This window comes from Hemicordylus capensis, chromosome 8 (genome assembly GCF_027244095.1).
Source record: "Hemicordylus capensis ecotype Gifberg chromosome 8, rHemCap1.1.pri, whole genome shotgun sequence".
Taxonomy (NCBI): Eukaryota; Metazoa; Chordata; class Lepidosauria; order Squamata; family Cordylidae; genus Hemicordylus; species Hemicordylus capensis.
Genome location: NC_069664.1, coordinates 11,247,520 through 11,264,460, shown reverse-complemented (window position 1 = coordinate 11,264,460; position 16,941 = coordinate 11,247,520). Strand labels below are relative to the sequence as shown.

At 48.6% G+C, this 16,941-nt stretch overlaps 1 protein-coding gene across 7 annotated transcripts in view; it reads right to left on the bottom strand.

Annotated features, from left to right (window-relative positions):
• Positions 1 to 16,941, bottom strand: part of ANK1 (ankyrin 1) — a 223,849-nt gene that overhangs the window by 49,663 nt on the left and 157,245 nt on the right. For 4 of the 7 annotated variants that reach the window (XM_053269374.1, XM_053269378.1, XM_053269379.1 and 1 more), the window contains 9 exons: positions 16,044 to 16,142; positions 14,601 to 14,699; positions 14,319 to 14,417; positions 12,855 to 12,947; positions 12,694 to 12,766; positions 9,743 to 9,766; positions 7,813 to 7,900; positions 5,264 to 5,345; positions 3,595 to 3,692 (listed from right to left, as the gene is read on the bottom strand). In XM_053269374.1, coding sequence (XP_053125349.1) covers positions 3,595 to 3,692; positions 5,264 to 5,345; positions 7,813 to 7,900; positions 9,743 to 9,766; positions 12,694 to 12,766; positions 12,855 to 12,947; positions 14,319 to 14,417; positions 14,601 to 14,699; positions 16,044 to 16,142 — 755 coding nt within the window. The remainder of the gene's footprint in view (positions 1 to 3,594; positions 3,693 to 5,263; positions 5,346 to 7,812; positions 7,901 to 9,742; positions 9,767 to 12,693; positions 12,767 to 12,854; positions 12,948 to 14,318; positions 14,418 to 14,600; positions 14,700 to 16,043; positions 16,143 to 16,941) is intronic. The other 3 variants (XM_053269375.1, XM_053269376.1, XM_053269377.1) reach the window with 3 other exon arrangements.

Sequence of the window (16,941 nt, the reverse complement as noted above, 5' to 3'; positions counted from 1 at the left end):
GGCATTTCCTCTCTCCCCTTTCCTCAATCGATGTTTTTTTGTCAGGTCCAATGTCTCCAGACGTGCCATTTTTCTTTTTCAGTCCCAGAGTGGACTCAGGAGCTTGTGGACCTAAACCCTGAACCAGTCCATCACCCCCGTATCCCCAGGGAACAGATTAGACTTCTTGCAAGCCTTTTCCTCATGCCCTGGACTCCAGAAACAGGTGGAAGCGTTTCAAGTGCTAGATGCCAAAGCTGCCCTAATATGGAGATCACCCACATCATAGCCCTAATCAATAGGGAGGGTACCATGCTGGATGGTGGGAATCCCCTGCCAGAGTTTCTTCTCTCCTTATTCACCCCATAGTTTTTCTATGGATACTTGAAGCTCTTTTGGCCCTTGCTTTAATTGGGTTAGGTTTTTGGATCCGGAGAAAGCTCAAGGAAGTCAGGAGAACGATGCAATATCAAATCATCTCACTCCCCAATCATGATTGAAGTCAGGGACGTACTCCCATAAGCTCAGCTTCACCCAGGAGAGATATAACAGAAGTTCATTTTTTTACTATCTGGACTCCCCGCCCTCTGGACATGAGGTGACTGGCAGGGAAGGACTGGTGTTCAAGTGTATGGTCTGGGAGAAAAGCAGTGTTTGCGCTAAAACAAAAGAAAAGACAAAAGCCTAGAGAATACAGAGGAAAGCATGGCAGTGACTTCCTATTGAATTGGGGGTCTGCAAAAGACGCCCCAACATCCAAAACAGACACCCCTGTATGGCCACATTTAGCCCCTTGAGACCCAGTTCTCCATTGCACTCCTGCATTGCTTCACATTTTCCATTCAGACAGCAATTCCTCCTCTGGATCCACCTAAGGATTCCTCCCTGAGATCGGTCTTGCCTATCAGCACCAATCCATTTCTTTTGTTCCTTTATCCTGAAACCAGTTTTGGACCTCCAGATAAGCAGATTTTCTAACACCTTTTGGCTTTCCATTTTCTCTGTTTGTTTCCCAGATTTTTCTTTTGTCCTACATGGGAGGTGCTCTCAGGTCATCAGTAACCAGTGGTTTTGTCCAATGCCCTTGGAAGATTTTTCCTTCCACCCTATAAAATATGCCTCCTTAGCCTCACTTAAGTCCACAGTCTTGGGGTTCCCCTTTGAGACTGCTGCCCATCTGGTTTTTCAGCACACACACTAGCATCCATCCCTTTTGAGACTTAGCTTACCAGCGCTTCACCCAGGACAGGTGACTATGCTCTTTCCTCCCAAGAGGGGAGGAGCCATAGTTCAGTGGGAGAGCATGTGAGCATCTGCAGGCTTGCATCCAGAAGGTACCAAGTTCCCTCCCTGGCAACTCAAGATAGGGCTGAGAGAGACTCCTGCATGCAACCTTGGAGACGCCACTGCCAGTCTGTGTAGACAATATTGAGCTAGACCATTAGTAGCTTCCTATGAGGTTGCTCTGAGTTCTATTCTTCACCAGATTAGTGGGATTGAGGTACATCCTCAATCCCTGTGGGGAGAGTGGCCAATTCCTTCTCAAAATAAAGAGAGAAACTCCTGGAGGGGCTTCTCGACCAAACGGTCAGCCCCAAAGACCAGCCTCATATGAACATAGGAAACTGCCATATACTGAGTCAGACCCTTGGTCTATCTAGCTCAGTATTGTCTTCACAGACTGGCAGCAGCTTCTCCAAGGCTGCAGGCAGGAATCTCTCTCAGCCATCTCTTGGAGAAGCCAGGGAGGGAACTTGAAACCTTCTGCTCTTCCCAGAGCGACTTCATCCCCTGAGGGGAATATCTTGCAGTGCTCACACATCAAGTCTCCCATTCATATGCAGCCAGGGCAGACCCTGCTTAGCTATGGGGACAAGTCATGCTTGCTACCACAAGACCAGCTCTTTAAAACTTGGTAGATTTCAGCCAAGCATGCTAATTGCTACGCCGGAGTACTGTTTATTTATTTATTTATCATATTTTTATACCACCTGATATGTCAATCTCTAGGCAGTGTACAAATCCCAACATTAAAAATCACAGGTTAAAATACATAAAACATGATAAAAACAATATAAACCAAATTATTAAAAATATTAAGATTCTAATGAAAAGCTTGCGAGAACAGGAAAGTCTTGAGGGTTTTCCTGAAAACAAACAGAGAAGGAGATGCTCTTATTTCAGCAGGGAATATATTTCAAAGCCTTGGGGCAGCCATAGAGAAAGCCCGGTCCAGAGTCGCCACCAGATGAGCCAGTGGCAACCATAACCGGACCTCTCCAGAAGATCGTAAAAGGCGGGAGGCTTCATGACACTAGACCCCTATAATAGTAAACACGGGTCTCCGTGCCACTCATGGCACTCACCTGATGGCCCAGGGAATGCCCTTCTCTCAGACACCTGGCCCCAGAAATTACTGCTCTCGCTTTGTTAACATGGCCACATGCCACAAGTTCAGCCACAGCCAGAAAGCCGAGTTACAACCTAGTCAATTCACAAGGAAGCCACATCTCCCTGATCTTTCCTACTCTGCTTGGGGTTTCTATCTGTGTTACTTCCACTCTCCCCTGTGGGAGTCCAGCAGGACCAATTGAGATCAAGTACCCACATTTCTTTGGGTACCATGAGGACCCTCCCACTCCCTTCTCAACCACTGCAGGCGGTGGGGGGCATGACTTTATTTTTCTGTTATCTATCGTAGTTTTGTGTTTCCCTCCATCTTCCTCAACCTAAGCCATGCTTGTGCCCACACTCTCTTGGCTTTGTCTTCGTCAGCCTTCTACTCCTTTCCTCTGGACCTTCTTGAACATGCGACCCGAAGCTAGTTGGGTCCCACACTAAGCACATCTCGCCAGCCCGCTGGAAGTCCAGATGGTGTCCTATTTCTTCCACTCCCCAGACATGTTTGGGGACGAGTGGCCAGATGATCTGAGTCCTCATGTGGTCCTCTAGTCTGACCTGCACCCAACGTTATTCCTGCCTGTCTCCTTCTCTTTCCTCCAAGCCCCAGACCAACCCCACTCTATTCTGGGACCCCAAACTTGTTCGGGTCTGCCCTCCAGTGTTCTCCGTCCCTCTTCTGGTTCCCTGTATTGACCCCTTTCTCTCTGTGTATCTAAGACCTATCAGATAGTGCTTGTTCTGTCAGTCTCTCTCTTGCCCTTTCCATATCTCTTCCCCTTCTTTTTAAAGTACAAATAGCAAATGTACACACGCACGCTTGATCTAGTTTAACAACCATTAAAATGTAACCAAGTAACCCAAACACACAAGCACAGCGAGGGCGCCTAGACATGTGTTTCATCTTATGTGTTTAAATGCCATGTGGGGATACCCCCAATGTGGTCTAATCACTGAAGCCTCAAAACGTATCGAATAAAATATGGGTTTTATTCAGATCCTGAGTTGTGTGTATCAATTCTGGCAAGAGGGCTGCTTGGGTTATCACCAGGCCCAACCGAGGGGTAACCATCCACTCCTCGTAACTATACTGATGGGTAGCCAGCCCCCCGCCCCGTAGCAGTGACCCGCTCTGTGTGTGAGGGGCATTCCCCATGGCATCTCAGCCTGTGCTGTATTGAAGTGGTGGCAGCTGTGGGAAGGGCGGGAACTCACCCTGTGTGTACAGGGCTGGCCACGGGGCTGATGTTGTCGGAGGTCTCCGTTGCAGGGCTACTGGGGATGAGGGACTCCTCGTCAAACTCCTTGGAAGGCTGAAGCAGGACAGAACCAGAGCTCTTGTTAAACACAGGCCTTTGAGGGTCATCAGCCCAGGCAGAAGCCCACCCACCGTCCAGTCCCCACACAGCCTTCCCTTCCTCATCATAGGTTTTCTGAGCTCCCCTGACTTAGCCTGTCACCCGAGAGGACAGTTCCTGAAAGGGGTCGGGCAGAAGCCTGCTTAGAACGTGTGTCCCCAAGTCTGTCTCTCGCCACCCGCACCATGAGTGAATGGAGACTGGTGACTGTTGCCATGGATACATGCAATCTGGCCTTCTTGAGGGACGTGAGAGAAGCCATGTTTGAGCCAGAGCTGCATGGGAATTGGCTCAATGACACCATTACCCAACGACACCATCACCATTCATGGTGGCATCATTACCCAGCTGGGAGGTAAAGGCAGTTTTCATAAGCTCAGAGGAATTAAAATCTGGGAGCCCCAGAGCCCAAACGATTAGGTCTCTGCAGCCTCAGCCCCCTTCTGGTCTCCCCACCTTCCAGCTGTTTTCAAACTGCAATCTGGGGGAAACCTCTGATCCCTCAGAAATTCATCAGGGATTCCTCAGTGGGGCCAACGTGATGACGATAACATTATTTTTTATCCCCCCAGATCCAAGGAGCTCAGACTCGATGGTCTAAATACAGCAGGGGCCAGAGTGGGTCTGGACTCTCTACATTTTTGCGACACCCACCTTCACTGGTTTTGGAAGTTTATGGGGGCAGGGTGGGGATGCTGTGATAACAGTGGAGGGAATCAGGGGGTGAAGCTGAGGGCTTCATTAAGAGGCCCTCTACCTTGCCCCCCATAATTCAAGCACCGCCTGGTACATCCCACCCCACCCCTCATTTTTATCTTCACAACAACCCTGAGAGGTAAGTTAAGGTCAGAGACTGGATGGTCCTCAGTCAGCTTCATGGCTGAATGAAGATTTGAACCCGGGACTCCTCCTCCTGAGCTACACCTTCTAGTGTCCGGAAGGTCCAACCTTCTAGCCACCACACCATACCAGTAACAGTGGACAACCCTTCCTCAAAGACAGTGTGCCCCACTACAGTGATCTCTTGTGGTCCATGGCCACAAGAGCCTGCTGGGTGCATCGCATTCTAAGGCTGAGAGTGAAGCCCAGCTGCCTTGTGACCAGCTCATCTGAGGGCGCTCTGTGTACCCTCGAATATTTCCCAGAGTCTTCTGCAACTCACAGCGGTTCCATGGTAGACCAATCAATGGGGAAAGTATTCCAAGATCCTTGGAAAACTTTTGCTAGGCACAGCAGCAGCATATGTTAGGGGTGTGCATGAACCGATTCCAGAGGTTCAGTTCAAGTTCCTCACCAGATTCCCCTTTACATGCATGCCCCCTCGAACTAGCTCCAAACTGAACTCAGACTGGAACCCTGTTTTGGGGGTCCGGTTCAAGTCCAAAGCGGTCGAATTGGGCCAGTTCTATCCGAACCAGGATCCAATAGAAACAGTTCTGCACACCTCTAGCATATGTTCCTGCACCCCTACATGGAGAACTGTCAGCAGCCCACACCCCACCCACAAGTCTGACCCAGACACAAACCTGCTCTGGCTCTTCAGGTCTCAGCAGCACCGTCTCGGGTGCGACGCATGGGATGCGGGGGATGCCTGGCAACTCCTCCCTGCTGAGGAGCAAAACACAGGAAAAGAGGGAGACAGTAAGCATCGGTTTCCTTGCATTCCTCGCAAATCCTGTAGCCCAGGGATTCCCAAACTTGGGTCCCCAGATGTGGTTGGACTTCAACTCCCATAATCCCCAGCCAGAATGGCCTTTGAGGCTGTGGCCATTGTGTTTGGGGGTTATGGGAACTGAAGTCTGACAACATCTGGGGACCCAAGTTTGAGAACTCCTGCCATAGCCTGTGGATCCTGTGACTGGTTTTTTCTCTGCCCCAGCTCAAAGTCCACCATAGCAAAGGGGTTCTTTTTAGCAGTAAGGCTGCTGGGCTACTCATTAAACACAAGAATGTGTGGTACAGAGTTAAAGGTTGGAAGGCTTTTGCAAAAAATAGAACAATTTGGCCAACTGGCCAGGTTTTATACTAATAAGAACAAAACTAAGGTGTTGACAAAAAAATATGGATCAGAAACTAAATGATAAATTTTATGAGATAAGTGAATTGAAAGTGGAGAAGAAAACTAAATATTTGGGCATCTGGTTGACAAACAAAAACTCTTTATTGTTTTCAAATCACTGTATTTAAATATGGAATACAATGAGAACTGATTTTCAAAGATGGAGTAGAATGAATTTATCTTTAATAGGAAGAATTCCGACTGTGAAGATGAATGTCTTACCTAAGATGTTATTTATTTTTCCAGACTATTCCTATAATTAATACATTGACTTGTTTCAAGCAATGGCAAAAGGATATAACTAAATTTGTTTGGCAAGGGAAAAGACCAAGAATTAAATTTAAGGATTTAACAGATGCAAAAGAAAGAGGTGGTCTTACCCTGCCAGATCTAAGGTTGTATTTTGATGCTGTTTGTTTGACATGGTTGAAGGAATGGGTAACATTAAGAAATCCTAGAATACTTGACCTGGAAGGATTTGACAGAAGGTTTGGCTGGCATTCATATTTGTGGTATGATAAAGTCAAAGTACATAAGGACTTTCTTAACCATTATGTAAGAAAGAGTCTGATGGGAGTATGGGTAAAATATAAAGAATGGTTGGAGTGTAAAACTTCATTATGGGTATCCCCGATCGAAGCTTTGGCACGTAAAGAGATACACATGCAATCTAAATGGGGTACTTATAGGGATCTGTTATGTTTTCAAGAGAAGCGCTGTAAATTAAAAAATTTGAGTGAAGTACAAAGTATGGTTAGTAATTGGTTTCAGTATCATCAGCTAAATGAAATTTATAAAAAGGATCTTAAGGTTGGGTTTGTAGATCAAATTTCGAGATTTGAGAAGGAGATGTGTGAAAGATTAGTCTCTAAGATGTACAAGTTGTTGCTTTTGGAGGAGACAAGAGATGAAGTGGACAATGATAAAATGGGCTCAAGATGTAGGTCACAATATAGATATGGCTGCTTGGGAAAAATTATGGAAAACAGATATAAGATTTACTGCATGTTATACCTTAAAAGAAAATTATTATAAGATGATGTATATGTGGTATTTGACACTGAAAAAATTAGCGTTGATGTATAAATATGTTGGAAATGTGGAGAACGTGAAGGAAATTTTCTACATATGTGGTGGTCATACAAAGGCCTTTTGGGATATGATATATAATGAACTGAAGAAAATTCTCAAAATGACATTTTTCAAAAGGCCAGAGTCCTTCCTGCTGGGAATAATACAAGAAGAGTGTCTAAGAAGAAATTTAACATTTTTTATGTATGCAACCACAGCGGCCAGGATAGTTTATGTGCAAAAGTGGAAAGACGCTAAAATGCCCTCGAAAGAAGACAGGTTGATAAAAATTTTGGAATATGCTGAGATGGCAAAGCTTACAACATTTATAAGAAATAATACTTTCGAATGCTTTAAAGAAGATTGGGAACCTTTTTTGCTTTATTTAAAGAATTATTTTCCCAATATGTACTTTTCAGTAGGGTTTGAAATATAGTAAGAGCAGCAGGTTAGGATGGGTAAAAATCTAGCACTATAGAATGCAGTTTGATATTTTGAATTATTATAGCAGTGGTCTATATGTATAGTTATTGTGAACCGTGCAGATAGGTGAGAGGGAAGTCAACATTTATTTATGTGTAGTGTTAGGAAATGAATGTAATTGGATGTAAAAGTTATTGTAAAATCTAATAAAAATTTAAAATGCAAAAAAAGAAAAAGAAAGAAAGAATGTGTGGTACAGAGAAGAAACAGGGGCACTGAGAAGCCAGGAAGGACATGATGCGCATTTTGTCTGCAAGATCCTGTCTGCAAGATTGTACAGAAGAAGAACTCCCTGGTGGATCGTGGCCCATGTTCATTTTCCGGGGGTGGGGGGACAGGAGAGGGGTGCCCATGGGGTTTCCTGCCTCAGGTCCCTTGGCCGGGCCCCATCTCCAGGGGCTGCTCTGCAGAACAAACACACATCTCCCACCACCTTTCACCACCATCCGCAGCATCTCTTACGCATGGTCCAGCTTGGGGACAAAGTCCACGATTTCTCTCTCATCTTCCTGGTCCCGCTTGTGTGGCTTGGGCCCGGTCTGCTCCTCCCCTGAAAGAGAGAGGGAGAGCGGAAAACACGTGACCATCAGAGCACCTGTGACGCTGGCCAAGAGCAACAGTGCTGGCCTCTTAAGCCAGGTCTGGCAGGCAGCAGAAGGGTGGATGCAGGGCTTCTCCACCTTGGGTCCCCAGAAGTAGCAGGGCTACAACTCCCATCATCCCTGCCTCAGGGTGATGGGAGTTGTAATCCAACCACATCTAGGGACCCAAGGCTGGGAATCCCTGCATTGCTGCTGCCTCCAGTAGGGATGCGCACGGAACCGACAGTATGGGGGGGTAACTTTAAGGGCGGGGGAGGGTGCACTTCCCCCCACCACCATGTTTCCCCTGTCAGCGCTCTCTAAAAAACCGGTCCGGAAGGGCAGCAGCGTACCTCCCTGCCGCCCCGTCCGCTCCTCGGACTGGAAGTAAGCCGAAGTACCCTGTTTGCGTGCACACATCGCATGCGCGCCCAACATGTGCATGTGCATGGGCTACTTCAGCTTACTTCCGGTCCGAGGAGTGGACAGGGCAACAGGGAGGTACACTGTCACCCTGCCAGGCTGGTTTTTTAGTGAGTGCTGGCAGGGGAAAGACGGCGGTGGGTGGGGGGTGTAAGTGTACCATCCCCCGCCCTTATCCACCCACCACCACCGAACCTTCGAACCACCCGATGCTCGAACCTGTTCGGAGGCCCATAAAAGGGCCCATAAAAGGGCCTCTAAACAGGTTCATGCTCCGAACAGGTTCATGCATAAAAGGGCCCATAAAAGGGCCTCCCAACAGGTTCGTGCACATCCCTAGGCTCCAGTCAGGGCCAGCTAGAGGGCCAAGGGAGTCTGGCTCCATTTTAGGCATCTACGCTGCCCTAAGTTGCCAGACCAGCATGGATTATGTGCTCCTCATGGACTGATCCCACACTACTGCAGCAATGTCTGAAATCACATGGGGCTGATGGTTCACATGGATAGCAGCTGTGGTTAGCATTCAAAAGCCTTGTTGGGGGGCGGGCGGGGGAAACCGGCCCAGTGAGCACCTCATGCTGACCTGAGATGCCTCCCATATCCCAAAGGACCCTCCTGTTCTCTCTCTCATATTCTCTGGGACGAGCACCTAAGTGCCAGCCAATCAGTGGGAAGAATGGACCGTTTCTCCCATTCACTAGTCGGCGCAGGACTTCCGAAGTCTGGATGTCCTACAGATGTTGGGCTACAACTCCCGGCATCCCTGGTGACTGGCCACTGTGGCCGGGGATGATGGGAGCTGTAGTCCCCATGTCGCTGGAGGGCTGACGTTGTGCAGCCCTGGGTTAGTGGATGTCCAGATCTGCTGTGACAAGGACCGGAGTTTGCAGGGGAAGCGGGGATTGGAGAGAGAGAGAGATTGGCGCGGAGCCTTAGAGGGGATTGGAGCAGGGAAGGAGGTGGGAGCATCCCAGCAGACAGAGCAATGGCAGGAGGGAGAAGCGTGGGGAGACAGGAGACAGATCCCCCGCCTCAAGGGAGAGGGGAGCAGGCCGGACCACTGCCCAAGGTGCCCAAAGGTGTCGGCCCAGCCCTGACTCCGCTCTCCCAGAGGCCTTTCACCCGTAGCCTGGTGCAAAGCTGAGCCCAGCAGCGAGGCAATGCTGCCTGATCATGCAGCCACACCTCCCACGCACGCACACCCCACCAGCAGCATGGCCACAGACACAACGGGCCGTCGGAAGAGTCAGCCCCCATCCACCCCCAAAGCCAAGTGCAGCGTGGGATGGAGGCACGTGAGGCCTGGGCAAGCCATTGGGGGGTGGAATGGGGCGGACGGGAAGGGGCAGGCCAGCCAAGCCCACACTGCGACGACACACAGTCCATACCCAGGAGAGTGACGTGAGCAGTGCCTGGAAAGCAAGAAAAAAGCAGATTTGTCGTGAGTGTCTGGAGACAAGTCCAGGCACCACTGCGCCTGGGGTAAAAACCAGAGAGAAGGGATTAGACACAGACACTGGCCAGGCAGCCTCCCTCAGAGGGTCAGCGTATTGCTTAATTCTGGTCCTGCTAGTTGCCGAAAGGACTGCAAAGCAGTCCTGGCTGAGGACGGAAGCCCCAGCTCCTGGACACAGGAAAACTGATGCAGTGGCTTTGGGGGTTTCCGCAGTCGCTGCCCAGACACTTGGAAGCATATCTCAGGGTCATAAGGACTAGAAACTTGATTATATATTTTTTAAAAGTTGTGGTACTCAGGGAGCAGAGGTTTGCACATGTACTACACCCTGTGCTTTTCAGGGGCTCCTGTGGGACTGCAGAATCTGCCACCCAGCCCTCCTGACAAGGGCGTATCTAGGGTGGGGCAGACAGGGCATGTGCCCCGGGCGTCACTTGAAGGGGCCGCCATTTAATTTTTTTTAAAAAAAAATTTAAAAATTGCCAGCAAAAACAAAATAGCTACTGCGCATGCTCAAATGGCCTCTATAAGGCCCTAGGCCATGCCATTTGAGCATGTGCAGTGGCCATTTTGTTTTCAGCGGCCATTTTTTAAGAACAATTTTTTTAAAAAAGGCCACTGCACATGCTCAAATGGTCCCTGTGAGGCCCTAGAGGCCAGTGGGGGGAGGGGGAACCTTTGCAGACCTGCCCACAGCCTTTAGGAAGCCCCCAGAAGGGGCTACAGGTATTTTTTAAAAAAACATAATTAATATAATATAAGTCACTGTACACATATTTAGTTTGGCACTATGTACAGAGAATCAGGGCTTGTGAATACTGGGCGGAGGTTTATGAGCTAGGATTGTATTCATTTGCTCTTACTTTGATTCTTGTGATAAGTGAGTTAAATGTGATGTCTCAATAATATGGCTATTAATGGTGAGTTTGTCTAATCAGTGTGAAATCCTTAGTATTAAGGTCCACTGGGAGTTTCTTGCTCTCTTTCTCTCATTTTAATTGTCTTTCTGAAAGACTAGAATATATTCCAAGCAGTGACACAGTTTACTCTGCATATCCTTTAATTATTTTCAGAGTATCTGGGAAAAGTAAAATTCTCCATTTATTTTTAAAACTCATGTAATAGTGATGCTACAATGCATAGTAGAGAATTAGGCAGGCACTTCTGTTTAGTTTTCCAAGTACACCTCCACATAGTATTTGGGTATTTAATGAGCCCCAGCATACTGAAATTTGTAGCTTTCCAGCACTGTTTGGTCTGGCTATGTCCACTGCTAAATAGTTTTTGAAATATTAAAAGGTTAACGAGCTTGACTTGTATTTTTCAGCTGATATTGTGGTAAAGTTATCTGAAAGATGGGTGTCAGATGTTTGGATAGGGGGCAGAATTACAGTGTTTGCCCTAGGCACTATTTTCCCTAGATACGCCTCTGCCTCCTGATGACCCAGCACTGCGCAGGTATGGACTGCTTCATCATGCTTCAGGGGGAGGCAAGCCCTTGAGGTCCAAAGATGGCCAGAATGGAAGCAGGGCAGGAGGGCTTAACCCAGGCAGCTGCACTCAAAGGAAGTGCAGATGCTGGAGGCTGGGCATATTTCTACATTTGCTTCTTACTGAGCCTTGCGGTGGAGGGATTTCATCGGGTGGGGATGGGGTTCAGCAGGGCAGGGATAAGAAAGCGACATTTTCTCAAGCAGGAAAAGAGAGGTGTGGGGATGCAACCTTGCTCAGGTAATTCCTGGGCTTCCCCATCTTTGTTTATGACGTTTTGTCCTGCTTTTCCATCGCAGAAATAGGGACAGTCAGAGTAGCTAACAGGCATAATGAAAACATCAAACTAGGGAACGACAAACTAGTTTTGACCAATTAGCAAACAGAACCTCAATTATCAGAGAGCAACCTACCAAAGGAGGGTCTAAGCAAGACTGGTTGACCTCCAGGCGAACAAAGTGCGGGCACCAACGGGCTGCACAAGGGCAAAAAAGGTGCCATGCTAACTGGTCGGGAGCTTGGGTTGCAAACCAGTGCTGCACTCATGCAAACATCCTCACACAGGAATCTGCCTGATACCGGGTCAGACCTTTGGTCCATCTAGCTCAAATCTGGGGCAGTGTTCCCGCTAACTGAGATGCCCGGTTGTTGACTACAACTCCTAGAATCCACAGCTATAATGGCTTTTGCTTGGGCATTCTGGGAGTTGTAGTCAAAAACATCTGGGCATCCCTGTTAGAGGGAACACTGATCGGGGGTCCAGCTAAATCTAGGACTAAGTGGGGGCAAATGCAGGTAGGATTGGGCAGGTTAAGAGGGAACAAGCAGGCAGGAATGGGAGTCAATGTGTGTTTAAGGCAGGGGCGGCCCTTTCGTGAGGCAGGTCACCTCGGGTGGCAGATTATTGGATGCCCCCCACCGCCATCACCATTGATGGAGCTCTTTGGGCTTCATCAAATTTGACCCTTGTAAATTTTCCATTTGCACTGGGTGGGGGCATTCACACAAGAGTGCAATTCAGGGATTTTGTGCAGACACGTGAATCTCTTGCTCACACACTGTAAGACCTTTGCTGTGCAAGCCCTTTGTTCTTCTGGATCTCAACCACTGTTTTTACTTTCTGGCCATGAAGACAGAGGAAGGAAGGGCAGGAAGTTCTCCTGGCACAAGGCTCTCCCTGGGGGGGCCTTCATCAAGAAGGCCAGGTCCCAGGTGCCCACCAATCACACCTCACATGGTCGTGGCATACAGAATGGGGCCCTCCCCTGAGGGCCACAGTGTGTGGGTTGGTTCGTATAGGTGAGATGGCTCTTCTATGCCCTACTGTGGTCCCTCCCCCCACCCCCACAAGCCCAGTGTCTGGAGCAGAGGAAGTGAATCCCCCAAACTCACCTTCGTCCTCGGAAACATCCAAGATCTCATCCACCGTCTCAGGGAAACTCATGCGATGCTTATCGCTGGAAGACTGCAAGAGGCAACAGATCAAAAGACAGCTGAGGCCCCAGGGCTACAAAAGCAGGACCTCTTGGGGCAGGCTCAGCTGTGGGACTCACCAGGAAGGTGGTCTCATCTGTGACAATCTTCAGCACGTCCGTGACCGAAATGTAGCCCAGCCGCTTGGCGATGGCCAGAGGAGTGTACCCATTCTGCAGATAGGTAGATAGATAGGTAGGTAGGTAGGTAGGTAGAGCAATTCTCTCAGCCCCCTGCAGGAAAACCTCTGGCCAAGGCAGCGCACAGTCAAAATTCTGTATGAGAAAGTCAATTTTACAGCCTACACATGCACATTTCAGTCCTATTTGCATAATTTCACTTATTTTGAACCACTGGTCCTGGTTTTCTTGGTTGAGGGGAAGGGATGGAAGCCCGGTCCATGTCAACCCCCTTTGGCTTCTGAGATTTCATCAATCAATCAATCTTTATTACGGTTCCAGACCAGCACAAGAATAAAAGCATACAAGGGCATGGGGAAAAAAACATCAAATGATAAAATCTAAAATCACAACCTAAAATATCATTATTAGCCAATTACTGCCCTACATTTATAAAATACTGGTACAATAAAACGACAAACTACAAAGGAGATTTCATCAGACAATGTCCACACACGCCCAAAGCATGCCTGGAAAGCAATTGGGCACCAGAAGAGCTAGTGTGGTGTAGTGGTTAGAGTGCTGGACTAGGACCGGGGAGACCCGAGTTCAAATCCCCATTCAGCTATGAAAACTAGCTGGGTGACTCTGGGCCAGTCACTTCTCTCTCAGCCTAACCTACTTCACAGGGTTGTTGTGAAAGAGAAACTCAAGTATGTCGTACACCGCTCTGGGCTCCTTGGAGGAAGAGCAGGATATAAATGTAAAATAAATAAATAATAGATACTTGCTTTGGGCAACAACAAAGAATTTTTTTTAAAAATACAGTAAGTTGATCTTCTCACAAAGCTGAATTTTATATTCAACACCAGTGTTCTCTGTAACAGAGATTCCCAGAAGTTGTAGACTACAACAACTCCATCATCCCCAGACGCAATGACCTTTGGCAGAGGATTATGGGAGTTGCAGTCAACAACACCTGGAAATCCTTGTTACAGGGAACACTGCTCAGTACTCCTATCTGGGTTGTGTATTTTTAATGCAGCCACCTAATGGCGCAGCGGGGAAGCAATCTGCCTAGAGAGCAGGAGGTTGTTGGTTCGAAGCTCTTCTACTGAGCTTCGGTCCTTCTCCATAGAAAGCTGCTTTCCATTTTCATAGAATACGGAGTCAGACCCTTGGTCCTTGTAGCTCAGTATTGCCTACACTGACTGGCAGCGTCTTCTCCAAGGTTGCAGGCAGGAGTCTTTCCCCGCCCTACCTGGAGATGCTGCCAGGGACTGAACCCGATGAGCAAAGCCCTGGTCCCAGGAAGCAATAGTGACCAAGCAGAGGTGCAATGGAGGCCGAGCCAGCTGAGCATGGGAGCAACGCAGGAGGAGTGCAGCTGTCCAGTTGCCCAGGACTCTGGTCTTCCCCACTCACCGAACTGGTTTCGTTGGGAGAGGCTCCGTGCTTGAGCAAGAGGGTGACAATGTCTGTGTGGCCTTGCTGGGCAGCTTGGTGTAGAGGGGTAAACCCGAGCTGAAAGGGAAAGAGAAGGAGATGCGGTCAAAGAAGAGCCCCAGGAACAGCACTGCATTTAAATCAATAACGAGAAGGCCTTTTCTGCATCTTTTGTTGTCTGCTCCTTAGAATCCTAATCAATCAAACTGATTCAATTTTTGAAAATTCGACAAAAAAGTTACAAGCAGGCCTTTTTCGTACCTTGGTCTTGGCATTGACATCTGCCTGTTGCTGAAGCAGGAACTTCACCAACTTGACATTCCCATAGTGAGAAGCCACATGCAATGGTGTATAGCCCATCTACGAGAGAGAGAGAGAGAGAGAGAGAGAGAGAGAGAGAGAGAGAGAGAGAGAGAGAGAGAGAGAGAGAGAGAGATGGAAAGCAGGGCGGTTAGAATATAAGAACAAAAGGACAGCCCTGCTGGCTCTCTTCCAGCGTCCTGTTTCCCACAGTGGCCCACCAGATGCCTCTGAGAAGCCCACAAGCAAGAGGTGGGGGCACGCCTCCTCTCCTCCTGTTGCTCCCCTACAACTGGCACTTAGAGTTATCTTGCCCCTTAGGCTGGAGGTGGCTCATAGCCATCGGGACTAGTAGCCACTGATAGACTTGTCCTCTGCGAATTTGTCCAAGCCCTTTTTAAAGCCATCCAAGCTAATGGCCATCATCAGATAATTCATGTGCTGTGTGAAAAAGTGCTTCCTTATGTCGGCCCTAAATTTCCTGCCAGCCAGTTTCATGAGGTGACCCCTGGTTCTAGTGTTGTGAGAGGGAGGGAAAAAAAATCTCTATTCACTCCGTCTACACCATGCATAATTTTATAAACCTCTATCATGTCTCCCCTCAGTCACCTTTTTAAAAACTAAGAAACCCCAAATGTAGCCTTGCCTTGTAGGAAAGGTGCTCTAGACCCCTGATCATTCACCCTCAGGATTGCAGGAGCTGGGGGGATCACACCCCTCCATGTACTTCTTCCAGCTCCCCCCTTGACCCCTTTCCTTCCCCAATCTGCTGCCTGAGGCGATCACCTCACCTTGCCTCACTGAAGGGTAAAGTAAAGGTAAAGTGTGCCGTCAAGTCTGTTTCAACTCCTGGCGACCACAGAGCCCTGTGGTTGTCTTTGTTAGAATACAGAAGGGGTTGACCATTGCCTCCTCCCGTGCCGTATGAGATGATGCCTTTCAGCACCTTCCTATATCACTGCTGCCCGATTTAGGTGTTTCCCGTAGTCTGGGAAACATACCAGCGGGGATTCGAACCGGCAAACTTATGCTTGCTAATCAAGTCATTTCCCCACTGTGCCATTAGGTGAGGGTAGCCCTGGAAAATTCCCTCTCAGGCACAGAGAGCATAACAACCCAGTGGGACTCTTAATGGTGTCACACTCTGCCTGGGAAAGGAGCGTAGGGCCCAGTCAACATCTCCAGCACAGCCAGCCCCCAACTCCGGTGCTGGAGCTGCATGCAGGATTTCAAGCACTGGGACCAGGACACACCCTGCCCAACACACTCCCAAACCACCAGATGCAATATCCCCCACCATTAAATGCATCTAATCTGACAAAGAATTCTAGATCTGGTTATGGGGGGGGGGAATTACACCCAGGCCCCAGATGCTTTCAGTCCATATATGAAAAGTGGACCTACCCGTGTGGTTGCATCCACACGCACACCGTGTCTAAGGAGGACGTCTGCCACGTGGACATGCCCCTCCTGAGCAACCAGGTGGAGGGGGGTGAGGCCGCTCTGGAAGGAAAGGTGAGACTCAGGTTACCAAGCCAACAAAAAGACCGCCATGGCAATATGAACATGGGCCACTGCTGTATAAGGAGCACAGGGCACTGGTCCACCTGGCCTAGGTTTGCCAACATGGACTGACAACGGTTCTCCAAGGTCTCAAGCAAAAAGGAGCCTCCCCTAGCCCTCTTGCCAGAGGCCAAGCCTGTGAGCTTCTGCATTTCAAGAAAGTCCTCTAACGATGGCCCTTCCTCCCTTATGTGAGGCACTGGAAACCGCAGGCTGCTCTGTGCTGCCTGTGCAGTGAAGGTGGGGTAAAAATCCACTCAACAACATTCAAAAGAAGCTGGGTGGGGATAGGGTTCTGCAGAGCAGGAAAGGGGGGCAGGACCCTTGTGGATCTCCTTCCCCCAGAAACACTGCTGTGTTCCCCACTGCAGGAAGGGGGATTGTTTAACCACGTGGCTCACATCCTGCCCAGCCTGGACACTGGCTGCAACTTGTTAGAGTTTGAGCAGACCAATTCCTAATTTGTTGGAGTTTCAGCGCATCAACCTTTTGCACCAACTATCCTAATGACCACTAGGGGCATTGGGAGTAGAGATAGTGAGTAAGGGTCTCCCTAGCTGTTCTACCTGTCCCTACTCTATGACACCTGATTGGACTCTTCAGGTATTTACTGTGAGAGTCAGATTCCCTTCCCATCCTCTTAGAGAGCAGATGAAAACATCTCTCTCTCCCCTTACCTATTCATTGTGTAGTTCTATAGATTAGGGTTATGTCTTTCCTATCCTGACTGTACTTCACT